Genomic DNA, 26,942 nt, shown 5'->3' with positions numbered 1-26,942 from the left:
TCGCGCCCCAGATTACACAATTACCAGTTTGGACTGGGCTAACAGAGAGAAACAGACATGATTACCAACCATAGCCAGGTTCATCAATCAATTCCGATCCCTCCCAAAAACCAGACAAACAAAAATACAAAACACAAACTGAGTGTGTTGTTGAAATACATTATTCATCTACACTGCACTGCCAAAAGGAAATAAAGCAAAGGAAATATTTCTGAAGTACTTTATTGTATTGCATCATTTCCTGTTAGCACAAAACGTTAGGAGTATGGTGTTTTCCTCTACAGTCACTGAAATTGAGTAAACAAATGTTTCTTTATTCTACATACACAGAGTAACAGTATGTTTGTAGTAGTGATGGGATTTCCGGCTCTTTTTAGAGAACACCAATCAAGTATACATAGTAAATAAACCTCAGGTCTCCAGTAGATTTTCCACCAGACTGCTTGGTGTGGTACTAATACAATACCAGAACCTAGGTTAGCACATTTTTCCTTGTGTTGTTTGACCTCATAGTAGCTTGTGTGTTCTAATCTATTACCCACTACTGCCAGCCTCACTTAGCTACCTGCCAGTGAACCATCAGCTTCCAAGCTTCCCAGACCAGCTCCCTATTCCACAGCCACCTGCTCAACTCACTTTGCCAACCTCCAGTCTCTGCTAGCTACCATTCACTATGAGAGACCATCTTGTTGCCACCTCTGCAGTCCTGGCTGTATTACAAAAAAATCCTGCTGAACTGCTTGATCTGACTCTTTCAGAATCTTGTACAGTTTTTAACAAAAGCAGTCCACAGTCTATGAGCTGCTGACATATATCGAAAACCTCAAATATTTTAATGCTGAATCCTTTTTATACCAATACTGTCTTCCATTGTTTACCTTCTGCACAGATTGTAATTGTTTAAAGCCAAATTCCAGTCTAAAGAATAGGTAAAAAATGCACTTTTAACTGGAGACACAGAGGGAACTATGAGTGCTAAGTTTTAGAATCTTTACTTTTTCATCTTAACAGCAACATTCACCTGACAGCTGTTATTCACACTGTATGCTTTACTGCACATCTTTTTTAATGGTTCTTTTCACAGACGGCTGCAAAGGTTGATTAACAACTGAGCAAAGTTCAGGATTATAATTAAACATCACTTAACAAGCTCAAAATCTTTTTGAATGTCTTGAGGCCAGAAAACAATCTACTACCATCCGAGTTAAAGGTATTTTTAGATGTCAGTTGCAGTCAGAGTTGATCATCAAGAGCCAGCATCAACAACAGCAGCATTGTGATTTATGGTCAGCAGGGGGCATTGACGATATCCAAACTAACGGAGAGGGACTGCTGGTTTTTCACATTATCTGATGTGATCTGGATCAGTGCTGAGTTTAACAGCCGGACTCCCCTCCATGATGACTGTTTGTTCAGTGATTTTCAGGACTGAAGCTCTCAGCAGCTCATTATGAGGCCTGTTCACACACTAAAGCTCTCACACAGTAAAGCTCATTTGGTTAAAGTGCTCAGCAGTGACCCTAAATCCCCTAATTTCCTCTCCAGCAAACTGTTGGTACTTAGAGACTCAATGCAGTTCACAACTGAGCTAAACAATCCCAGACAGACTTTCTGGGGTCTTTGTTCTGTTAAACAAGTAACTTGGCAGAAACAAAGGAAAAAAAGAGCTGTCAATGCAGGAAAACTCAAACAATTTAGCATACGTTAATATCAATAAGTTACAGACAAAACCCAAAACTTTAAGCCCACTGGTTCCTGTTGAACACAATAATCTTTATAAATGTCTCAAATATTCACCATAACAATAAAGACAATAACAGTGCAAGACTTGGCTGGGAAACTGCCATTCTTGTGGATATTACGTTGACAGGTACCAACCTAAACATGACTGCAGAGCAAACATGGTAGCAAGCTCCTCAAGCACTACAATACATACTGTCATACCTCTGAAACATGCTCAGGAACAGCTCGAGCAACCTGACAAAGACCCCAAGGTGTTCAACCCAGAAACCCAAAGTGTCTACTGTAACCCACAGGACTCCCAGATCCTCCCTGATAGGTCAGAGCTGTTTTTGCAGCAAAGGTATTTGGATAAGTGGTTAATTTGTGACTTATTGGTGAAGTTTCATTCTTTTTTAAATGCTCAGGAATTCTTTAAATCAAGTGGACACTGGTTCCTCAGGATGCTCACTGTAAAAGGAAGCTATTATTTAATTTAGTTTAGCCATTTAGTTTAGCCAGACAACATGTAAAGACAGTTCTTACTGTACACATCAGGATTCAGGTCTATGTAGAAAAATCTTAAGCCTCAATGACTGGAAGTAAAATGTTGAGTTTTTCACATCCGTGTGGAGGAATTTTGACCCATGCTTCTTTATATTGCTGATTCAGTACATTTAAACCCCTTTTCCATTAGTACCTACTCAGATCAATTCGGCACAGTTTGCCACAGTTTTCAGTTAGGTTTTCCATTAGGTCATCACTAAAGTGTTACTAAAATGTGACGTCATCATGCTTCATGCCACCGATTGGCTGGTCAGTAGCGTCACTGGATGAGTGTGTCTCATTCACAAAAATTAAAACCACCATTTTTGAAACCCGGCAACCGAGCAGCGGGTATATTCTTGCCTCGACGTCCACCTTTGTTGTAGCGTTCGTGTCGCATATTAATTATGTCATTTGATTATGTCCTGTTGCTATAACAACAAGCACGCACACACGGATTGTAATGGAAAACCAGTCGATCCGAGTCAAGTCGTGGCAAGTCAATCTGAGTAGGTACTAATGGAAAAGGGGCTTTAAGTTTGTGGGCTTTTGTTTATGCACAGTGCTCTTAAGGTCCCATCAGCACATTTTAGTCAGGCTGGGAATTGGACTGACTGAGCCATTGCAGCACCTTGATTCTTTTATTTTTCTGCCAATCTGCTGTAGATTTGCTGGAGCGGATCACTGTTCCAGTACATGATCCAATATGTCGGACAGATTGAGTCATGCTGTCTTTGGTATATGGAGGAGTTCATGGTTGATTCAATGACTGGACGGTGCCCAGGTCCTGTGGCTACAAACAAAAAATAACTGGCACCCTTTCAGACTTTTAGTAGACCACAGGTATCAATTTCAAAATCCTCCCATTGTTCTCAAGTTATCACATTTACAAGATTTTCAGAAAACTTGACCTCTGCTCTTAAAGTCAAGGTCACTGAGGTTTAAACTCATCTAAGATGTTTGGTAGAGGGGTAAAAAGCCCAAATCAACAGGCCTCCACGACAGTTGGTCTGATTTTGGCCAAACATGGCATGGTCCATCTCCATGTTAGTTTCATCTATTCAAAGGGCATTGTTCCAGAAGTTTGCACTGTCATGAACTTTTAACATTTAACATGCAGCCTGTAGAGTCTTAGATGCAGCTCTTGGGTTGTTTTGTTGTTTTGAGCATTGGATGGCCCGACTTTGGGAGGGGCAGTGTGGCATTGTGTTAACAAACACAACAGAAATAAACATGTTTACATCCTTCTACAAAAAACAAAGCAAAAAACAAGAAAACAAGATGTCATCAAAGGTCACCTCTTCTCACCTACACTATTTTTTCACAGCTGTGATGAGGGAAAGATTTTCGGTGGCAAAAACTTTCATCAAATATTGTCTCACTATAAAATCTTGGACCATAACATCATATGTATATTATGTGGAGTTATTAATAGATGTTTTCAGAAAGTAATCCACTTGAATTTGATGGTTTTTAGCTGATCAGGACAGAAATGGAAAACACTCTGTAGCTGCTTTACCACACAGTGTTACTGCCTGTATTAAATGCACTGTCAGTCATATTCACAACACTTTTTTAATCCTGTATTGTTAATTTAGTCAGATTTAAATTTTGGCAAAAAATCTGTTCAATTTTTCATCCTCTACGAGACTGCGCGTCTCTCAACCAGATCCAGAGCTATTTCTTTTCCTTCCTCAAACATTTTCTGTGATTTTATAAAACAGATGCTCTCTGTTTCTTTGTGATATTGTTTGCCGTGTTTGCCTCTCGAGTTTCTCAGCTGGTTGTGTTTGTTTTACTGCCTGCGCACATGGTTGGTGGATAGATGCTGCTTTCTACTAAGAGCACACTGATGACATGAAAATACAATGATCTAGCAGGAAACAAAGCAAGCACGAGAGCTCACCAACAGGTGTGCAGTGTGACAAAGTGAAGTGTGTATAAACACTCAGAGTCGGTTGGGCAAAGACTACTTTAGAGTTGAGAGGTGGGTAAACAGTGTTTATGAACATTTAGTCTCCTCCACAGCACTGTCTATCAGAATATGCATATAATGCTTGTTTGCAGAGTTATTTAAATGTTGGCTTTAGGTATTTGATTGGATTAATACTTACAATATACAGAGCACAACCAGATGCAAAGCATGAAAAGCAGAATGGCAACACAACAGCACCTTCAGTTGTCCAGTTCAGTGTACAGGGGATGCATTTAGAATGGAGAACATCAATCCAGTCTCATAAAAATGTGCAAATGATTAATTGGTTTTAGAACACATTCCTTTCAGTTAAAATAAAGATACAATTTTATTTTATTTAAGTTAAAAAGCCACAAAGCCCACCCATGGATGGAGTTGCATAATTTCTCATAGGCTTGTAAAAGAATAGAAAAAGTCACCGCCTCCCTAGGAATGCAGATTTTTATCCATTTAAACATTATCTTGTTGTCTGTAAAGTAAATGTTGTCTGTAAAGAAAGTGGCGATCGTGAAGATCGCCAGCAAACCTGGCAAAACATGAAGATTTAGGACTGCATTTTATCTACATGTTAAACAAACCTGGGTTAAGTAACCAAGAGTTACGTGTTATGTTACGTCTCAATTATAGTCCTTAAATGTGTTTTCCTTAAAATTTAAGACTTCCATTCAGGTTTGATATACGTAAAAGTGAAAAAAAGAAGTGAAAATTCCATATAAACCTAACCCTAACCCTACCTTCACTGGCACCCTGGCAGACAACAAGAGGTCAAACTGAACTTACAAAACACCTTTAGTCACTCACAGTAATGGACTGACAAAACTTCAAGTAGAATTTCAGGCCTAATAGCTCCTTATTTACTGTTCAATACAGGTATTTTGCACTGAGTAATGCACTCTGTCTGAACGCTGAATGGTCAAACTCCAGTAACCCCCTTAAATCCATGCTGAAGTCTGACAACGTGAAGCATAGTTACAAGAAAAAAATGCCAAGACAAAAGTTTGAACTGCCATCTGTTTAGAAACCAGGATCTCCGATGGCGTATACGTTACATTAACAGACACTCTAGATGACGGTGACAACACAAACACTCAGGAAAAAGCTGTTTGTCAGGCTGAAGAGATAAGGACAATATAGCCTGATAGACGTACAGTTGGCCTTTTTTCGGCACAGATGGAAGCTCATACATTCAGCTCCCGACAGCAAGTTATTGATCAGCGTCTGTGTTTCCAGCTCAAGTCAGAGAAGGCTGCCTTCACCACCTGCTGTTTGACAGAGCTGAAACCACATCAGCATGCTGCCTGGATGACTCACTGGATAAAGCACTGTGCTATGTCTACTTTAAGGGACTGCCATTAAATGTGTGTATAACATTCAAGACTACAGTAGGCTCTAAAGACAAGGCGAATTCAAGAGTGGAAGGCACAAGCATGAACAGAAACCAACACAAAACAGAAATGCTACAAATATGAACACAAATACAAGAGTAAAAGCATCGGCTCCACGTTTAGACTCTCTATTTTGAGTGCATAAATGATATAGAATTGGATATAGAATGCTGTACTTTTCATCTTCAGTGGTCACCTTCTTGGTTTTGTTGCCAACTAATTTTCAGCCAGTAGGAGAATACATAATCTGATCGCAATGCCATCCATCTATCCATCTATACGTTCATTTGTTTTCTTAACCATGTATCCACAAAGCAGGGTAGATAGTTTATTCACCTTATGCATTCCTGCAGTGTCAATAATAGCTAACTAACCTGCCTACAAGATAACATTTTTATTATGAATAGGCTGTACAGGTGCTGCAGTAGTTTTTGGTGTGCATGCATATTAAGCTCATCTACACCATAGAAGAAGTTAGTAGGCTATTAAATGTCTAATTAGAAACATACGTTTTCCACGTCCATAATCATAACATGTTGCAATTGTCATTTTTAACGACAGCCAGCTAACTAGCAAGGTAACAAATTTTCTTCAAGCACTGGAATAATACAGTATGTGTTGTGGTATTTATACATGTTAAATTATTAAAATGTTGAAGAATTTGTGTGGCCAGTGGCTTGGCAAAGTCTAAAAGTTCAGATAATGCAAAAACTAGTGCAACAGTCTTATGTAATGTTATGTAGTATATAACCCTACAGTGTATGGCATGCAAGTAGAATGCAACAGTAGAATCTAAACGGAGTTATGGTCCTAAATACCTAAGTTTGCACATAAAGAAATGAAAAATGGTTCAGGCTGATTCTTCTAGAACATTAGAGATGGTAAACATTTGTCTGAGTCTGATTGGTTTTTTTTAAACTTTGTAAAGCAACTTTTTTTTTTTGACACACTATTATTTTCCCATGGCTGATCTTTTTATTTTATCTCATCTGTGAAGCTGCCTAGTTTGTCTGTTTCATTATGAGTGCTATAAATCAATCCCTGATTAATAAATAATGATAACTGAGATATCAGTCCACAGCATGGAGCAGTCATTTGTAAAGACAGCTGTTCTGTTGTTGGAGAGCTTTGCTGTTGTGACACGCTCAGTTGAATTGCACTTTGTCTTTGCTGTTCTTCTCCATGACGGGTCTAATGAGTAGTGGAGCAGGGCCACAAGACTCAACTGCAAACAGATGTTTGGGGACTTCACTATCCGTTGAAGCTGAAATGAGGTTTGTGAACTTATGCCCAGTTCTACAATACTTTAGATTTATAAAACAGAAACCAAAGATGACGCTCCCTCTAGTTCCCCGGAGCACAGTTCTGTTTACTCTGCATTAATAAATATAGTCTGCACATGTGCAAGGTCATCATCATTGTTTACTAGCTACTACCTGTTACGGCTGTGGCCATAAGAACACTGTGTGGGCTGTTTTGTTCTGTCTCTTTACTGTGCGTAAGACTCTTTGCAGGTCCCTGCCCTAATGAAGAGTAGTGAACAGCTGATTGGACCGTGGAACACGTGACCGCGTTCAAAAAGCCGCTCTGACAGCTCCCGCCAGAGAGAGAGAGAGAGTGGAGCGAGCGAGTAGTTTGACAGCCGACGCGGTCCTGACCCTGGTTTCCAGCCTATACTTTTGCTGTGTATTTGTGTGAGCGTGATCTGTGAGAGCCGCTCCTGGTGTATTAACTTAGTGCTTAGGCACCCTTAGGCTGAAGCGGAGAGGGTGAGCCGCCTTTTTCTTTGGAACAGTTTTCTCCTGTTTTCCGGGTTAGGGAGCGAGGGTTAGTATTGTCATCTGTTTGTTCTGTTTCTTTCTTAGGGTTTAATTAGTTTTCTCTGGTGGGACTTAGTTGGTTTTGTTTATTATTTTGGCCTGGGTTCACCCTGGAGCTATGCTTCATTACCTTCAATAAAAATCACCTTTTTTACTCACAACTGGTTTTGGATGTTTGGCTTGGGAACCACGGCGGGTATTTGTCTCTTTCTCCTCCAACCTTATGTGCGTCCCTACACGCCTGGACTAGGGGTGTAACATAAATGGGGGCTCGTCCCTTTTCGTTCGTGTGATTGGTTCGTTTCCTTTTTGCGTTTGCGGTGGGGGGGAAACGTCGTGGAGGGTGTGGGAAGTCGGCGTGTTTCGTTCGTCTGTGCGGTAGGCGCGAGTTTTGCGGCTCTGGAGTGCACGGATGCGGTTAGTTGTCTGCGGGCAGAGTTGGGGAGTAACGGAATACATGTACCGCCGTTACGTATTTAAAATACAAAATATGAGTAACTGTATTCCGTTACAGTTACCGTTTAAAAAGGTGGTATTTAGAATACAGTTACTTTGTTGAAATAAATGGATTACATGGCGGTCCTCTGTAATTTTGGTCATTCCACGCCGCGCATTGCGGCTCGAAACCCAAACAAAACACGCGAGAAGAGGCTGTTTTTTAAAAAAAAAAAAAAAAAAAAAGCGTCCTGTTGGTGGCGTTAGTCAAACAATGGAGCCGGAGCCAGCCAACAGAGTCAGCAGTGCACGTTGGGCAGGAATGCGTTTCAGAGTTGGAAGTTCCAACACCATTTCATATTCAAAGAAGAAAGGGATGGGTGGAATTTCACAGTGCAATGCAAACTCTGCTTGCCAGCAAAGAAGATGCTCTCTGCATCAAAAGACTCCACCTCCAACCTAACAAAACATCTGAAAGTAAGTTATTTAAAAAAAACTAAAGTTAACATACTGCAAATATCTTATTTTAGTTGTGGTAGCTACCTAGGCTATGTGCCACTTCAGTAGCTTCGATATAATATTGCTGTGATTTTAGCTAACATTGTTAGCTGGCGTTAGCTAACGTTAGTTCATAGACTGGTAAACTTGATAGATAGCATTAACGAGCTGTAAATTATGGTGTGCAGTTGTGAAAGCCATCCCAAAATGATTAACAGTAGGGTGGACATTAAGGTTGGGCGAGATTAAAAAATTTTCCAACCGACAATCGTCAGTCAAACGATAACCAACATAATCGTGCAGGTGACTTGTTAATGGGCGGAGCAATGTAATAATGCACGGACTGATTTGCGCATTTAGAACATAAATAGAAAGTTTAGTTTGGGGGGGATATTTTTTCTTTTTTTCTTGTTGGAGTTTCTGTATTAACATAGCTACTTTTTGGATTATTCATTTATTTATTCGAGATGCACCAAATTGCACAAAAAACTTAACTTTACCTCTGATATTTTTTTTTACGGTCGCTGGAAGTGACATTTTGGTTTTTAACTTTATCTAAGACATAAACACTGGAACACAGTTAAAGTGGAAAAAGAAGTCAGTTTCTTTGTATCCCTCCCCACCATTGTGGTTTGTTTATTTAAATTAAATGGGTTTTTTTTTCTGAAGATAGACTACTGCTTTTCTTTCATTCTGTTATGAGTTTGAGTAAATGAATCGCTGCATTTGTTCATGCCGTTAAAACACCACTATTATATTTTCCATTGACTGCTTCTCTTACCTTCAACCAACATTATTATTATACTTACTCATGGGCAAAAAAAATTAAAAAATTCCCCTTGTAAAAACAATCGGCGAAAGGCTCAACTTATTGTTGATAGTCGAGATATTCGTCCAGTTGCCCAACCTTTTTGCAGTGATCTCAAATACAAAACAATTTCTTCATCAGTAATATTTTATCTTTTGGTTGGTCTCTCTTTTTTTTTTTTTCCAGAGGATGCATCCCAGGGTTATACACAGTTTACCCAAAGCAAATACATGGTGATGATGGCAAAGACACAGCCCCTCCTCCTCTCAAACAAGCCATCCTTAGCACTCCAGCCATCACCCAAAGGAGAGTAAATTCCTTGATATTTGACTTCATAGTCAATGAAGTGCAGCCCTTTTCTACCGTTGAGAACACCTCATTCCGTAAGATGGTTGAAGGACTAAGTGGGGGCAGGAGTCCTGTTTGCAGAAAAACATTGATGACTCACATTGAGAAAACCTTTCCAAAAATGAAGGAAGCAATAACTGAAATTCTTCTACATACTCAAAATGTGTGCACAATAGCAGATATCTGGACTGAGCATCACAGAAGTTTCATTGGCATTACATGTCACTGGATCGAGTCAGATACATTGAATCGCAAGTCTGCTGCACTGGCATGTGAGAGGATAAGAGGCCATCACACTTATGATGTTATTGCTGCCAAAATAAGTCAGGTTCATGCTGAATTCCAAATCCAAGGCAAGGTTAGTGCTACAGTCACAGACAATGGGAGCAATTTTGTAAAAGCTTTCAATGAATATGGAGATTCAGAAACAGAAGATGATCTGGAAGACACAGATGATGTACAATTTAATGATGTCACTACAGTACTTGAGGAGGTGCAAGAACACGAGGAGGTGAACTTCTTTTTGCCACCACACCATCGATGTGCTGCGCACACACTAAATCTCATTGCCACGACTGACCTTGATAAAGCTGCTTCACAGCAGGGTGTTTCCAGAAAATTATACAGGAGTGCAAAGGCAAAATGTGCAGCCATCTGGAATAAGGCTCATCGCTCATCAGGTGCTTCTGATGTAATTGAAGAAATTGCCCAAATGAGATGTGTTGTACCTTCAGTGACTAGGTGGAGCTCAGAGTACCATGCAATCGAGAAGCTAATGAATCTACCTGAAAGTCAGCTCAATGAAATCTGTGAACAACTGAAGGTGGCAAAACTGCATCCTCAAGAGACAGTGTTTCTCAAAGAGTATGCAGCCATTCTGAAACCACTTGCCTACTCAGTCAACCTGCTCCAGGGGGAAAAGAACTGCTATTTCGGATATGTGATTCCCACCCTTCTCAGTCTGAAAGCCAAGTTATCTGAAAAGTTGACACAAGTGCAATTTTCAACTCACATCCTCTTAGCAATCATCAAAGCAATTGACACTCGATTTGCAGCTGTATTAGCCTCCCATGAAGCAAGGATGGCAGCATCCACCATCCCAAAATTTCGACTCTGGTGGCTTGCTGATGATGAGAGAGAATCCATGAGAAGAACAATGGTCCAAGAGGCCCGTCTCCTCAACACAGAACCTTCTAATGACACCAGCACCACTGGACATGCCTCAGTGGGAAATGAGCCGGAAGATGATGACGACAGCTTCTTCAGTTTTCAGAGTACACAGGTGACCTGTTCTACAGCGGAGGATGAGGTACAGAGGTATCTTCAAGATTCAGATAAGACATTGACCTCATTAAAGGGATATCCATTGATCAGAGCCCTTTTCTTAAAATACAATACAACTCTGCCGTCAAGTGCTCCTGTCGAACGTCTCTTTAGCCACGGAGGACTTGTTTTCACCCCACACCGTAACCGCATGACAGACAAACACTTTGAACAGGTGCTCTTGCTGCGTTACAACCGCCTTTACTGGACTGTAGACTAGGCGAAACAGATGTAGGTAGTCTGCTGAAACTATCTTGGTATTGTTCACAGATAGGGCTTGCAACCTCAGTATTTTGTAGTCTTTAGTATTTGTTTTTGGCATGCATTCAAAAAGCAGCACCTCATATGTTTACTGCAATTGTTCGCCAATTATTTGATTTTTGTGGCCAATTAAGGTTTTCAACCAAGCAGTTCAGCACTGACACCTTGGACAGTTCTTTGTTGCATGCCTTTGTTAAATGGCCATAAGGTGATGTTGCTGAGTTGCATTAAAACATATGTCTTGTTTTAAAAATTATATCTAGGGGTAAGGTTTAAAATGTAATTTCTCATTGTTACATTGAGTTTGAATATCTGAGTTGTATTGAAAAATCTTTTGTAATTTAAAATTATTGGTGGAAGAATAATATTGACAGTAAATGCCAAAATAATATATTTTTCATTTTTGAGTATAATTTTATATATTGCCTTTTTTTTTGTCCTAATAAGAAAACAGTCATTGAAAATGCTGATATTTTTTTCTCCTTGTGCAAGGCTACTTTTTGTTTTAACTAAGTGATGTTGGTGACCATAACAGTAAATACTTTTCAATGGCATATTTTATGTTTGTCTTCCACTTGTCAGCTTTATAAATAAAAAAAAATGTTAAGGAAAGACTGTGCTTTTTTTATTATCTTTAAGAAGACAAAACAGCTTATACAAACATACCCAAGTCTTTGCTCCTCTACATTACATATATTATCTTAAGTTAGGCTTAACAGTTAATTGGTAAAGAAAAACAAACAAGGATTTGCAGGATGTGATAGCAACATTCATGTAGTTGTAAAAAGCATGACAATATATTAAGTAATCCAAAGTATTCAGAATATGTTACTCACATTGAGTAACTTAACGGAATACGTTACAAAATACATTTTGGGGCATGTATTCTGTATTCTGTACTGGAATACATTTTAAAAGTAACCTTCCCAACACTGTCTGCGGGGTTGTGTTTTTCTTTGTTGCTTTGCTCATGATGTCGTTTGACATGGATGATTTTGCGCAACAGCCCTCCATTGAAACGTTGGAGCGGTGCACAAAAGCAGATTTGTTAGTAGTGGCTAATTTATTCAATGTGGATGTTCCGTTGCATTCTAAGAAGGCGGAAATTAAACAATGTTTGATAGAGAAACTGGTGGACAGGGGAGTGTTTGGGAGGCAGAAAACCTCGCCAAGTGGGTCTGGGAGTTTTGAGACGGCAGTGGGGGCGGAAGCTGCTGGGGCCGTCCCGAAACCTTCCAAGGGGCGGATGACGTCGGGGGCGGAAGCTCCTGTCGCCGTTCAATCTCCTAAATTTGACCCGACTGGCCAGGTTGCGGCGGGTTTGGTGACGGAAGATCTCAAGCTTGCCCTTCGCTTGAAGGAGGTGGAGCTGGAGGCTAAGGCTAAGGAAGTCGAGCTTATGCATCTCCGCATACGAGCTATGGAGCTGGATCCTTCTCGAGCGAAAGACGCTGTTCCCGTCCGTGTAAGTACACTCCCCGACACTTCCATCGTAGACCAGTTTAACGCTAGCAAGCAGATTGTTTTGGTACCTCCTTTCAGGGAGGGAGAGGTTGATTCCTATTTCACTGCTTTTGAGCGCATCGCAACCACTTTAAAATGGCCAAAGGATGTCTGGAGTCTGTTGTTGCAATGCAAATTAGTATGAAGAGCGCAGGAGGTTTGTGCGAGTCTTTCCATTGCTGACAGTCTGGATTATGAGATTGTCAAATCCACTATTTTGCGGGCTTATGAGTTAGTCCCGGAGGCGTATCGGCAGAAGTTTCGTGCCTGTCGCAAGTCTGACAGTCAAACGTTTGTGGAGTTTGCACGTGAGAAAGCTGTCTTATTTGACAAGTGGTTGGCTGCCAGTAAAGCAGAGAACTTTACTCAGCTGAAAGAGTTGATCCTGCTGGAGGAGTTTAAGACATGTCTCCCTGAAAATATTGCGGTGTACCTTAATGAACAGAAGGTGGGGTTATTGTCTAAAGCCGCTGTCCTTGCCGATGAATTTGTGTTAACTCATCGTGCTGCCCTTTCGGCGGTGCGCCGGGAGTACACTTCCGCAACTCATCCTGCCAAAAGTTATAGGGTTTCCCCTAAGCGCCAGACGCGTTCTGCTGCTATTCCTGTGTCAGATCGCAAATGTTTTTATTGTCATGAAATCGGGCACCTCGTCGCTGTTTGCCCATCACTACAGTGCAGGGAGCAGGCCCACACGGTAAAGAAGCCGAAAAGTGTGGGTTTCGTTCGTTCTATGTCTGCTTCCACTTCACCTAGCAATGAAGTGGGAAGTGAAAGCTTTGATGACAGCTACCGTCCCTTTGTGTCGGAAGGATTTGTTTCTTTGAACGGAAAAGAGGAGGATCGGGTGCCGATCACGATTTTGCGTGACACTGGAGCCGCGCAGACACTCATTTTGAGGGGTATTCTACCTTTTTCTGATGACTCTTTTTGTGGTTCGGATGCTCTTGTCTGGGGAGTAAAAATGGATGTGCTGCGAGTACCACTACACAATGTGTTTCTTCAATCACCGCTCGTTTCGGGTTCGGTACCGGTTGGAGTGCGCGATCAGTTGCCAGTGCCCGGAGTTGCGATGATTCTGGGGAATGATTTAGCGAACGGAAAAGTGTTTTCTACCCCGAGAGTGGTTGAGAATCCTGTGCCTGATACTTTGTTATCTGACCCTGCCGCTGAGCGCTCCCCCTCTGTTTTTCCTGCCTGCGCTGTAACTCGCGCGCACAAGCGCAAGTATGGTGATGTTGATTTGTCTGATTCTTTTCTCTGCGCTGGTGGTGAGCCGGAGTCTGAATCTAAAACCTGTGACCCGCTGACGGGCGACTCTGAGGCGACGCTGTCTATTAGCCCATCAGTGACATCTCAACTGCCTTTGGGAGTTAACAAAAAGGATTTTGTTTTGGCACAAAACAGTGACCCGACTCTTGTGGGTTGTTTTTCAGCTGCCAACTCTAGTGACCAGTATCCTCGTGTTTATAGTGTTGAGGATGATGTGTTGATGCGTACCTGGTATCCGCCTACAGCTGGTGATCTGGGCTGGAATGTGTTTAAGCAGGTTCTGGTGCCTCAACATTACCGACACAAAGTTCTTAATCTTGCCCATGACAGCTTTTCTGGACATTTAGGTATTAGAAAAACCTACCATCGCATTCTGCGTCATTTCTTTTGGCCAGGATTGAAGAATGACGTTGCTAAGTATTGTCGTTCTTGTCACACCTGTCAGATTAGCGGTAAGCCTAACCAAGTCATTCCACCCGCTCCATTACACCCTATTCCAGTTTTAGGGGAACCTTTTGAACACATACTCATCGACTGCGTTGGTCCACTTCCTAAAACAAAATCGGGCCACCAGTACCTCTTGACTTTGATGTGCGTTGCTACACGTTTTCCCGAGGCAATTCCATTGCGCACCCTTAAGGTTAAACCAGTTGTTAAGGCGTTGGTGAACTTCTTTTCTACTTTCGGGTTACCAAAAGCTGTCCAAACCGACCAAGGCTCTAATTTTATGTCTAAGATTTTTGCTCAAGTTTTGCAATCACTTGGCATTAAACATCAGAAATCTAGTGCCTATCATCTGGAGTCGCAAGGTGCCTCGAGCGGTTTCATCAGACATTGAAATCTATGATGCGGAAATTTTTCCTTGAGTCGGAAAAGGAGTGGGATGAGGGGTTGCCGCTGCTCCTTTTAGCAGTGAGGGAAAGCGTGCAGGAGTCGCTAGGATTTAGCCCTGCTGAGCTGGTGTTCGGTCACACAGTGCGTGGCCCGTTGCGACTGCTCAAGGAGAACTTCCTGTCCGACACAGATGCTCCTAAGGAAAATGTGTTGGATTATGTGAGTTCTTTTAGAGAGCGTTTGCATAAAGCATGTGCAATCGCACGCGATGCTCTCGTTGCAGCGCAGGGTAAGATGAAGAGGAAGTTTGATGAGAAAGCTGTGCAAAGGAAATTTGAGGTTGGTGATAAAGTTTTAACACTTCTACCGGTCCCTGGATCTTCTCTCCAGGCAAAGTTCAGTGGTCCGTATACAGTGCAGGCGAAATTGAGTGACACGGATTATGTCATCGACACCCCAGATTGAAGGAAAAAGTGTCGTGTGTGTCATATTAATATGATGAAGCCCTACTTTGCTGGTGGTGTGTCAACAGTTGCGACTGTGGGGGTGCCAGGTTCCGAAACCCGGTATGACCCAGTAGGTGATGATTTGGTTTTCGGTTGTGCTGTGGGCTGCGCACGACTTAGGAATTCTGAAATCCTACGTGATTTAAGGTCACATTTAACTGAGGTAGATGATGATGTTCGAAATGACGTGTGTCAGTTGATTGAGAATCATCCTAATCTTTTCTCGGACACTCCATCCTGTACCACCGTGCTGGAGCATGATATCGATGTGAGGGACCATCCTCCAATCAAACAGCATGCCTACCGGGTGAATCCCACTAAACGTGCTCTTTTCCAGACAGAAGTCTCTTATCTGTTGGACAATTGTCTTGCTGTTCCAAGCTCTAGTGCATGGAGTTCCCCGTGTCTCCTAGTGCCTAAAGCGGATAAGACCCCACGGTTTTGTACAGATTTTCGGAAGGTGAACAGCGTGACCAAACCTGACTCCTATCCTCTTCCCAGAATGGAAGATTGTGTCGATAGGGTCGGTTCTGCGAAGTTTGTTACTAAGCGTGGGCTGTGGGCTGTTTTGTTCTGTGTCTCTTTACTGTGCTTAAGACTCTTTGCAGATCCCTCCCCTAATGAAGAGTAGTGAGCAGCTGATTGGACCGTGGAACACGTGACCGCGTTCAAAAAGCCGCTCTGACAGCTCCCGCCAGAGAGAGAGAGAGTGGAGCGAGCGAGTAGTTTGACAGCCGACGCGGTCCTGACCCTGGTTTCCAGCCTATACTTTTGCTGTGTATTTGTGTGAGCGTGATCTGTGAGAGCCGCTCCTGGTGTATTAACTTAGTGCTTAGGCACCCTTAGGCTGAAGCGGAAAGGGTGAGCCGCCTTTTTCTTTGGAACAGTTTTCTCCTGTTTTCCGGGTTAGGAAGCGAGGGTTAGTATTGTCATTTGTTTGTTCTGTTTCTTTCTTAGGGTTTAGTTAGTTTTCTCTGGTGGGACTTAGTTGGTTTTGTTTATTATTTTGGCCTGGGTTCACCCTGGAGCTATGCTTCATTACCTTCAATGAAATCACCTTTTTTACTCACAACTGGTTTTGGATGTTTGGCTTGGGAACCAGGGTGGGTATTTGTCTCTCTCTCCTCCAACCTTATGTGCGTCCCTACACGCCTAGACTAGGGGCGTAACACTACCTTTAACTGAAACCCCCACTTAGATGAACAATTAGGAAATGTGTGGGTAGCAAATTCATTTTCTAACATTTTCCACTTGAGGTTGTGTTTTTATTCTTTTATGCATTTGGAGCTTATTTCCTTTAATACTTTGCTTTATTCTTTGTGCTTCATCCTAACAGGTCCTCCTTTGGACAATAAGATGTCTAAAAAAATCTTACAGTGAGAGACTCTTCATTATTCTGCCGTCGTGGATCTGATTAACAGTCTGCTGCCTGTCTGACAGTTAATTAGCATTTTATCAAGCAGGAAATTAATCTGACGGGCTGCCCAGCTATCACATCATCGTTGACACTCTTTCATCGGTGGATTCCATTCAGTCCGCTTTTAATAACCCTGAACACACCAGCTGTCCATACAGTTCTATTTTAAGCACCATGTATTTAGCTTCTTTTTCACAACAGTTCTTTATTAGTTAAAATTTAATCATGAATTTTGTTAGTTTTTGTTCATAAAAGTTTTGCCTAGTTTTCATCAGTCATAATTAGGGATGGGTACCGGTATCTGGTGCCATGATGGCACCGGTTCTGACATAAACGGTAGTAACCAGACCGAAAAGCAGCGCACATTTCGGTGCTTTTTTTTCCTGAGCTGTGATACACTTTAGATTCTAGCCAATCATTTTACGTTTCCGAGGATAGTAGGCGGGTCCAGGTACGTACGTTCTTTTAGAGCAGAGCTACAGATTAAAAATGCCCAAGGAGGACCGGTCAAATGTATGGCTGTACTTCACAGCAAAATATGCAAACTCAGCAGCCTGCAATAAGTGCTTTAAGCTGATACTGTGATACTGTCAAAGGAGGTAACACCTCAAATCTGATGAAACACCTGGCGACGCATAGCGTTTTTTTTAAAAGCCAAGAAATGCGCCGTATTTGGTAGCTTGCTGCGAGACCTCACTCCGTGCACATCTACTGCGGGTGGGTTGCCAGTTATCGGACCTGGAGCAACATCCCCCAAAAACCCGAAGAATAGAGTCCTGGCCCCTAGCCCTGCCAGTGTAGCAGAAATGATGAGGATGATGATGGCAGCAGCAGCCGTTCTTCTCTGCGTGAGTAGCGTAATGTTGTTAGTGTGTAAGTTACGTTGAGTAGGCTAACCACGTTATTACATTAATGCATGTAAGGTGAACTAGCAAACATCATCATAGCTACATGCGGCTGTCTTCTTGTTTGATGGCAGATACTCCCTTCACCCTGGCCAAAAAGGCTAAAATGACCAAAGAAAAAGTGGAAAACAGTTAAACATGAGAGGTTTTTGGACAAAGTTTGTGTTTTTTTCCATTGTTTAAGCACTGCTTCTAGCCAAGAGTGATACCATATATGCCCCATGGCTGCAGAAAAGGCTAACATTGTTATCTTTTTACAAAAAAACAGCTGAACATGAGAGGTTTTTGGACAAAGTTGGTGTTCTCCATTCTTTAAGCACCGGTTTGAGTACCGTTTAAGCACCGGCACCGTTTCAAAAGTACCGGTTTGGCACCGGTATCGGATAAAACCTAAACGATACCCATCCCTAGTCATAATTAAACTTTTGTCATGAATTTTGATGGTACAGCTATCATCATTGTTGCATCATTGTAATTACGCAGTGTGTGCTGTGAACTTTCTTATGTCTGTATCTTTCATTATTCATCACTCTGCATTAAGGGACCAAAGTACGTCTATCTTTACATCAGCATAAGTATTCTAGCATTGAGAAAGTACAGCATACTGGCATTTAGATTGACCACTTTTTTCCCAATGATTTCCAATTCATTATATTTTAAAAATATGCCCAGCCATTGTCGATACTGACCACAAATGTCTTGTTTTTTTAATTAAATGGATGCTGGAGGTATACATTTCCAGAGTTTTGGAGGTATTGATACTAAGACATGTTTGCTTGGGAAATACTGTCTTGTTTGGCCTTTTGCTTTATGTTGTGGTTAGTTGCAGTGATGACTGAATACTAAGCTTCCTGCTACCAGAACAAGATCCACTGAATATCTGCTGGGACACGATCTAGTCGATAGTGAGGTGAGGATAGATGCTGAACTACTCAAAGAGTTTTACCCTTGATATCGTTGCATAAACAGAGGGCTGATAAAATATTATAGATGTCTCCCAGTTTTTAAAATATCTTTATTATTTATTTATAGTTATTGTCGTGTATCGCCCGAGTAAAAAGGAGACAATATTGCACTCAATTACAATACAGTGTTAAGGAAATATAGACAACCAGTTTTTACCCCTCAGCTGTAAAAGACTGATAGGCATTGTCATCACCCCACTGTGTGGGCAAGCAGGTGACATGGACACCTAAGTTTGTGAATCGAATAACTCGGCCGAAGCAACTAGTTATATCTACTAAAAATCTCCAATGAGTTTGAAAGTGAGTGACCTCAACCTCTCAAGGTCAGAGGTCAAGTTTTCTGGAAATCTTGTGAGTGTGATAAGATAAGAAAGAAGTCACTTTGAATTTTCTAATTGATACCATAGTTGTATTTGCTAAAAGTGTTGGAGAAGTATGAATCTCAGTGACCGAGTCCTAGAGGTTGCCAGTATTTTTAGCCACTACCTATAATTTTTTAGGTAGGGGCTAACCTACCTAAAAACAGCTATGTATGGAATAAATGGGACTGCAGTTATTTAAAAGACTCATATGAGTATGTCTATGTAAATACAGCCTCGCAGCTATTAAGCATCACAGGTGGTAGTTGATACTTGTAAAATGTTTTACTTTAAAATGCATGTTGTTTGCTGATGACACCACTGTGAAAATCTGAAAAAGAATCTGATAAAGTCGATAATAGTAAACTAACGATGAATGACGCTGAAATTTAAAATGTATCCAAAATGTAATTCTTAGGTGTATTCTTAGATTGCAAATTAAGTTTGAAGCCTCACAACAAAGATTTCTAAGACAATACACTACACAAAGAACTAGTATTCTCTTTATATATTGTACTGCTCACTCATAATTCACTCAAGTAAGGGGACATATGAAATGATCACAAACTCAATACATAGGATAAAAAATAAATGTAAACAAACATATGTAGCTCATTTTTGATTCCACTACACCACTGTTCATTCTTTGGAACATGTTACAATTTTATGAATCAAGAGAATTTATTATTGTGCAGATTGTGTAAAACATAAAAAAAACAAAAAGACAAACACCTGTTACCTCCAGGTGTCCAGCATTTGTTCCTGTTGAGAACAACTAATTATAAATTAACATGAATATTTATTTTTCAAGATAAGAACTCATATAAAACAAAACAAAAAAGCAATAATTTAAATTCATGATTTGACATTACATGGCAATTTTGTCAAGTTTAAACATTTGTTAAAAACATGTCATGAAGAAATTAAAAATAAATAACAAACACATAGATATTTAATTTAGTTGAAATTAATGTTACTATGAAACACAATTATCAATGACTGTTTTCAATTTCAGTTTACAGCTGGCTAAACATTGTATAACGTATGAGGAGTATGCAGATATAAGCTGTTGTGTTTGCCTACACCCTGTCTGTCTAAAAAAACTGTGAACAGTTAGATGACATCAAAAACTTTACTCTGGTTTGGTGCTGTGGTCAAACAAGAAATAGATTCTCTGCAAAATATTGGAAATGTAGAAAATAATAAAGGAGTGAGGCCAGAGCCACCCCATAAATAAAACTATGAACTTGACATTAGCAAGGCCATACAGAGAAATTCTCATTACAAAAACAGGAATACATGCAAACTAAATGTATTTGAGACCAACCCAGTGGATTGGAAGATGAATCTTGAAGTTAAAAATCCAATGTTTGCCTGTAAGGCTGCAAAAGGACTTACAAATAAATGTAGGCCTATCTGTGGCCCACATCCTACACTATACTGTTATAGCGCTTTACTTTCAACGACCCAGAATAAATATGAAATTGACTGCCGTTACCTTAAAATCCTAATATTATCCCTCTGAATCTGAGTGCACTGGGACCTTTAACTGGCAGGTAAGAACACCCCGTTAACTGTTTTAATTTTCTGTATTAATTTTAAAATCTAATTTTCCTCAGTGTTTCTCTGAATCACTGCAGGTCATTCTGGATTAGAGCATTAGCTGTGTGCGTTGTTTCCTCCCCTGCTGCAAGTATGAGCATGCTGTTTTGTTAATCTCCCTAAAATGAGCAGGGAGTGGATCTGACAGCTCTCTGTTTGCTAACTGACAGCCAATTAGCCCAGTTTCCCAATGAAAATTATACAGACACTATTCCTGGATTGTGAATCGATGTGACATGTTTCGCTTCCAAATTGCTTAGAAAACTGCTCTGTTTTATTTTAATGGCACTGCAATAAGAAGGAGATTTTAAATGAGAATAAAAGGGGGGTTCTACTTTAATGTTTCTAAACAGGGACAAACTAAGGTTTTTAAGAAAGGAGTGTGTAATGTGAGAATGATCTGTTGGATCTGGTATAAGAACTTAGACTGGTGACAAAATGTATGAAAACTTTTTGAGTCCTTGACAGTTTTTAAATTGGACTAATTCTACAGTTTAGATGAAGACAAAGCCCCATCCTAAAAGAAGACAAGACTTACTTAATTCACCGCTGGCAATCCAGTTTCAGCTGAAGACTAACACAACCCAAGTTATGTTCTAAAAAAAGGCCAGTCAATCCTGAGTGAGATGAATAGTCACAAAAGACCCAACTTTAAGATAAACAAGTCTTCAGTTAGCTCTGTTTTAGTGGTCGACCTTGTTATAACAAACAAAAAATGGAGTGCTTGGTCTGAGTCTCAGTTTAGCAGCCAGGAGATGAAACAGATAAAGTAAGTGTAATTTGTCCGACATGTTTGACCAACTAACCAAACAATGATGCAAATGTCAAGAACATAAAAAACCTTGCTACATAGAAAATGTTAGCATTAGCATCTCCAATCTTGCTGAGTGAGTTCAGAAAAATACTCAAGATGATCATTCACTCTTTGAACTCTCCAAGGGCTGTCGACAGCAGCAGGAAACTCAATGGATGTGTCATCTTCTCCCGTTTAGTTTTTGTGTGCATCGTGGTTGCTTTCCGGATGACTCAGCAATTGTTTCCTATCCCATTCACTAGAATCCTTTCCGCTTCCTCTCATGTTTGACTCAATATATTATATTTTACTCAATGCACGATCTTTGAGTGGAAAGTCATGATAAAAGTGGAACCACTTGAAGTGTTTTGAAGCCCTAATTCAATGTCATTTGACGTCTTTTCAACATAATACTTAAAACCTGGAAACATGATTCTATGAACAAGTAATTTGGACCTAATAGTGTATTGCTCATTCTCCTCAAATCCTGTATTTGAGCTTTTTAATACGCTGTGTTCATGTTGGGACAAACGAGCAGCTAGCTGCCACACAGCAGCCAAGTGTGGGGGTGTATAAGGTGGAGAAACTTTGTTTATTTCATCTTTGTTTATATTTGGTTATTGCAATCAACACGCCATCATTTGCATGTTGGCGTGACGGATAAGCGAATGTCCTCCAATAAAAGTCATTTCACAGCTCAATACACTGATCTAACGGAGGCAATGCAGGGTGCGCTTGTGTGTGTGAATGTGTGTGTCATCGCCTCACCCTGCTGATAACAGGTGCAAACAGCTTGTGGCTAAAAAAAGTCTCAGACAGTAAACAGCAACACTGAGGAGCTGAATATGTTTTCACAATGAACTGAAGGGGTCACAGGTCAAGCGCACCTCCCATTCTGCATCGAAAATATGCCACAGTGTTCCTGGAGGTGGTATAATCCTTCATCTTCACACAGCATATCAACCTTCCATACTTGCAGCTGCGTTCACATCATGGATTTGGTCTGCTCTGCTGGTTTCACAGGACATCAACTCACCAGGGTCAACCTAAGCATCTCAGACCATTTCACAGTCACTACACTGACATCCCGTCCCCAAATATAAATGTAAAATATTATTCAGAAATCTCTCCCAGAAATATCTTGGCCTTTACTGCGGGAAGAAAAAGAGTCTTCCACTGCTATCTGTTAACTGATCGGATGTCATCAACTATTACAACAAAAACTCCATTCATGTGTTAACTAGCTGGGTCCCAAAAATATCCTTGTTCACACACTTTCTTACCTGTTCCCCGAACTTCACTAAAATTGCATCCATATTTTCTGAAAGAAAGGCTGGTACAAGATGCTCTCATAACAGCCCATTTTACGCACGTTTCATCTATTCTGAGAACCAACTATCACCAACAAAGTGACACACAACAAGAGATTTGCTTTTTATGTAGACTTCGACCTCAGCACCATAGCAGATAAACACGAGGCCATTCTGCCAGCACAGAGCAGGTGAATTCAAGCCTACAGCATGTTTAATAGTCAGACTGGCACAAACGTTAACGGAGCACTTTACAGGGCTGGACTGTACAGAAATAACACAAGTATCTGACTCCTCCTCTTTACTCATGATCACAGACAGCAGGACTTCTTCATCGACGTCATTGCAAAAAAACCAAATTCAGCAGGAACTTAGATTTTGTTTGTTGCTTTGAGCAGCTAAACAGTTTACTCTCTGCATTAATTACATACCAACAGCATAATACAACAGCAGGACCGATGATCATCTCCAGAGTATGTGGTTCAACAGCGGTCATTGGACTAATTACCTATAATTATCAGCTATTCAGGCTCTGGCACGATGTAACAGTGAATGATTTGTACTTTGTTTGTCAGCATGACGGACAGAAGACAGGCCTGATTAAGTCAGGAAAACACAATAAGCTTACCTGATTACCAGTAAATTTGAGGTTAGGCATGTGCTGCAGACCTGATATGACGTGTGCTGCATTTACTTTGCCTACCAATAATGCAGCAGACACACAAGCTCTTCCTTTCTCCTGAACAATAGCAGCACTTTCATGTGATGTCAACACAACCAGGGACTCTTCCTCATCCTCTAAAGGTATTTATTTTCGTGTATGTCAAACTAAACTACAGACAATATTGAGATATTTAAATTATGCAAGTGTATTATTTCAATTTTTGTTAAAGTGCAAAAAAATGTAAGTATTTATTATAGTGCATGAGTAATTTTGAGGAGTGTGTAACTTCCAGGTGTTTTACAGGTAGGGAAAGCAAATTATGCACTTCAGTTTTTGTTTTGCCTCATGCTGTTTTTACATTAGCTCAGTAAAGGGCATATAGCTAAACATCGTGGTTCCTCACACACCATATCCTGACAGCACTCTTCTAGACTAAGGTCTTGGATGTTGTTTCTGGGATCTGCTGGAGCCACTTGCACAGGTCGGGCGTCACTGTAGCCTTCAGCCTCCACATCTTCTCGAGCTCCTCTCTCAGGCATTGGTATTTCTCCAGCTTCTCATTTTTATTCTTCCTGATGTTGCTATCACTTGTTATAGCTGCATCTGTCACTTTGGCCTTCTTTCCCTGCTTGTCCATGACTTCTGTGTCTGGGTAGCTTCCCTGTCTGTATCTGGAAGTTCAACAGGATCTTAGCTTGGTCATTCTTGAGTATCCCAGGGGGTGTATACCGTTTTGACCTCAGAACTTCCAGGCCACATTTGGCATGCATATTATGCAAGCCACTTGGTTATAGTTTTCCATATATGCCCTGCCTGCTAGCATCTTGCATCCAAGATAAAAAGGCAAAATTCCCAAAGCATAAATGAGTGCAGAATACTTCATAAAAGATCATAAAATTACACCCACCAAAACTGGAGGACAAACAGGTTGCGCCACACAGCAAAGCATAGTCATCACATAATTCCATTAAAATGCTTCAAAAAGCACCAGCAACACAAACACAACAGCTAATTAGCGATTGGCTACAGCTGCCTGCGTTACTACACCTGTCAAACCTCCTCCATGTTTCTCTTATGACGGCAGAAATGATCCATACACTGTGAACATATTGTGAATTTGGAAATTTGAACATTACTGCCTGTGTGGATTGATTCTCTTTTTGAGGCAGCTTCAAGTGATCATTAGAGGAACTAAAATTTCTTCAAGGTCAGTGTTTGCGTTTCATCGTTTATGTTATGTTTTGAAATATAATTCACCACATTTTAAAATAAATTTATTGCCAATATTATTTATTATATATGCAGAACACATTTAGAGGCTAAAAAAAACAATAATTTGGTGTGTTTGTCAAACAGTAAGAATGAGGGAAAAGACAAAGAAACGAGGCAGAGAAAAGAGAAAAACTGGAAGAAAAGATAGATGCAGCAGAGTAGTGATGAGGAGGAGGAAGCTGATATAATTTGCCTGTCGGAATTCATTAGGGCCAAACTGGTGAAACACACAGACACACACACACACAGAGTCTGGTTTTAATTCCAGAATCTCATTTCAGATCTGATTAATTACTCTCTCACGCTTGACGAAGAAAATCAGCAGCAAAACTGAAGGGATTAAACACACAGTCTCACACACACACCCTCACCCACACACACAGATGGTGAATGAATTATTCATCCAACTCACATGTTTTTGTTTTTGTTTTAAATTGAAAATGCAACACAACAACAACACAATTATATCAGCAAACAATGGCAGAGAAACTGTGTCGTGTTTGCGTGTGTGTGTTAATGAGCTCGGCAGATAGATGTTATGAGTTTAATGAAAACAAAAGTTGCACATTTTGGCCACACAAAAACAATTATTGATGGAGCTGCAGGGTAAGCTTGAGCTTTTACAGCCGTCTGCAACATGAGGACTCACAGTTTAAGTCTGCCTACGTGTGCTTTTTATATTGAAACATAAATAAAATGTCATAAAGTCAATATTGGCAGTATCCCAAGCTGGACAGAGAGCAATGACATCGACCAGTTCAACATAACTGGGTTTTCTATGGGTTAACTGGCTTGACAAATCCTAAAAACAGTTCAGTTTATGGGTGTATATCAGTTATTAATAAATGAACTGGACTTCTACTCGAGAGCTCAAAGTGCTTTCTTAAACATATTTCATTCTTCAATACATTCAAACAATCTTTTTTTTTCTACACCCAAGTGCTTTCTATCTTTCACACATATTCAGACTGATGAACACGCCAGGAGCTAGTGAATAGATGACCTACCTAGATGAGCAACATCCACCCCATAATGAAGCTTTGACTCATCATCTGACTTTTCCTTTCTCCTCATTATTTTAATTAGTTTTTTATACACACTTTTACTTTTGTCCTAACCCACTGGTTATGGCTTGATCCCACTACAGTAAATATAGGACGGCAACCTCTGTCTGACTCAGACTGTCTGAGGTTTGTAATGAGCTGCCTACTGTAAGTTCATTTTATAAATCACAGTCCCACAGTATCTATGACATGATTTGTGGAAGTAGTTTGAATTTTTTTTAGCTCTATGAAGTTCTAGTGTACTCTGAATATAAGTGACTTTCTGTGTATGTGTCTGACAGTGACAGACTTGTGATTTATCACAGTTGATTGCTGTATTATCGTACACCATATGTAGTCGTGGTGTTTAACCTGTTTATATTAAACTCTGGTTCGTTTTCCACCTTGGTGCAGTTTGTTTGTGCAGATGTGAACACGGTAATCTCATTATCTCATAATCACCAACACCAACAGTGCAGTTTGTTTATGGTGTGAACATGAACCAAGCTTGATTTGAACATCCTCCACGTGCATGTTGCAGGTTTGAACTAAAACACTTTCTGTAGTCACGTATGTGATCTGGGATGCAGCAAGTTACTATCAATGTGCAAATGTCTGTACAAGCTAGCAGCCTGCTGAAATGAATGTAGATTCTCAGAATTCAGCGCCTTCTTCACATATTTACTTTTGTTGCTCCCACCTAACACATTTGGCCAATAAGTAGACTGAACATCATCACGTGGTTTTTAGTGACGCATTCACTTGGAGTTCAGTTGGATTTTTCTCTGTGTGAGAAGAAACCAAACCACAGGGAAAAGCTGCAAGCCATCAACTGATTCAGAGAACAGTAATGAACTATAGTTTTATTCATAGGCAACAAGATTGGACAAAGGCATAATAATTTTGGCCTTGCTGCAGTCTTAAACCACCATTTCCTGCTAGTGTGATTGCAGTATTAGGTTTGGGAAGTATCTTGGTTTAGATAGAAACAACCAAAGAACAACAGAAGCAGATGCTCTGTTGAAACAGGTGAGATGTCAGTTGAAAACTGTCATAACAGATTAACAGACCATGGATACCTCAACCTGGCAATACACACGACAACCAAAGAACGTCTTCTGTGATACGTCAGTGGCTTTGACAAAATGTCATTTGACATCTTTGGTTCAGGGTGGCCATTGCCATCACAGTTCATCCATTTTCCTGAGATTTCCATCCATATTGGAAGAGCTTCACCCAGGTATTTCTCCACCTGGCAATAAAGAATTTTTGTGGTAATTTCATGTCCTATCACAGGCATGCAATGAAAGGGTTTTTTTATAAAGCATAGCCGCATTGGTGTTCTAGCCTGACTAATATTTAATACAACAGAAATGCTG

General features: G+C 40.5%; 1 protein-coding gene across 1 annotated transcript; it reads left to right on the top strand.

Annotated features, from left to right (window-relative positions):
* The first annotated feature begins 1,901 nt into the window (after positions 1-1,901).
* LOC146383368 (zinc finger BED domain-containing protein 4-like) lies at positions 1,902-11,077 on the top strand. Its single transcript, XM_084932443.1, has 2 exons — positions 1,902-2,083; positions 9,373-11,077. The coding sequence occupies exons 1-2, from the start codon at positions 1,902-1,904 to the stop codon at positions 11,075-11,077; spliced, it is 1,887 nt and encodes a 628-aa protein (XP_084788569.1).
* Positions 11,078-26,942: the final 15,865 nt, after the last annotated feature.

The sequence above is a fragment of the Perissodus microlepis genome, chromosome 7, assembly GCF_051167445.1.
Source record: "Perissodus microlepis isolate ML-2025 ecotype Zambia chromosome 7, ASM5116744v1, whole genome shotgun sequence".
Taxonomy (NCBI): Eukaryota; Metazoa; Chordata; class Actinopteri; order Cichliformes; family Cichlidae; genus Perissodus; species Perissodus microlepis.
This window is presented reverse-complemented; position numbering and strand designations above follow the sequence as displayed.

What these genes read in the sequence shown, in the direction of transcription:
- LOC146383368 (XM_084932443.1), top strand. Translation starts at nt 1,902, where the DNA reads ATGGTAGCAAGCTCCTCAAGCACTACAATACATACTGTCATACCTCTG. An exon ending in GAGCTGTTTTTGCAGCAAAG is followed by an intron (nt 2,084 to 9,372) that starts GTATTTGGATAA and finishes TTTTTTTTCCAG; the next exon opens with AGGATGCATCCCAGGGTTAT.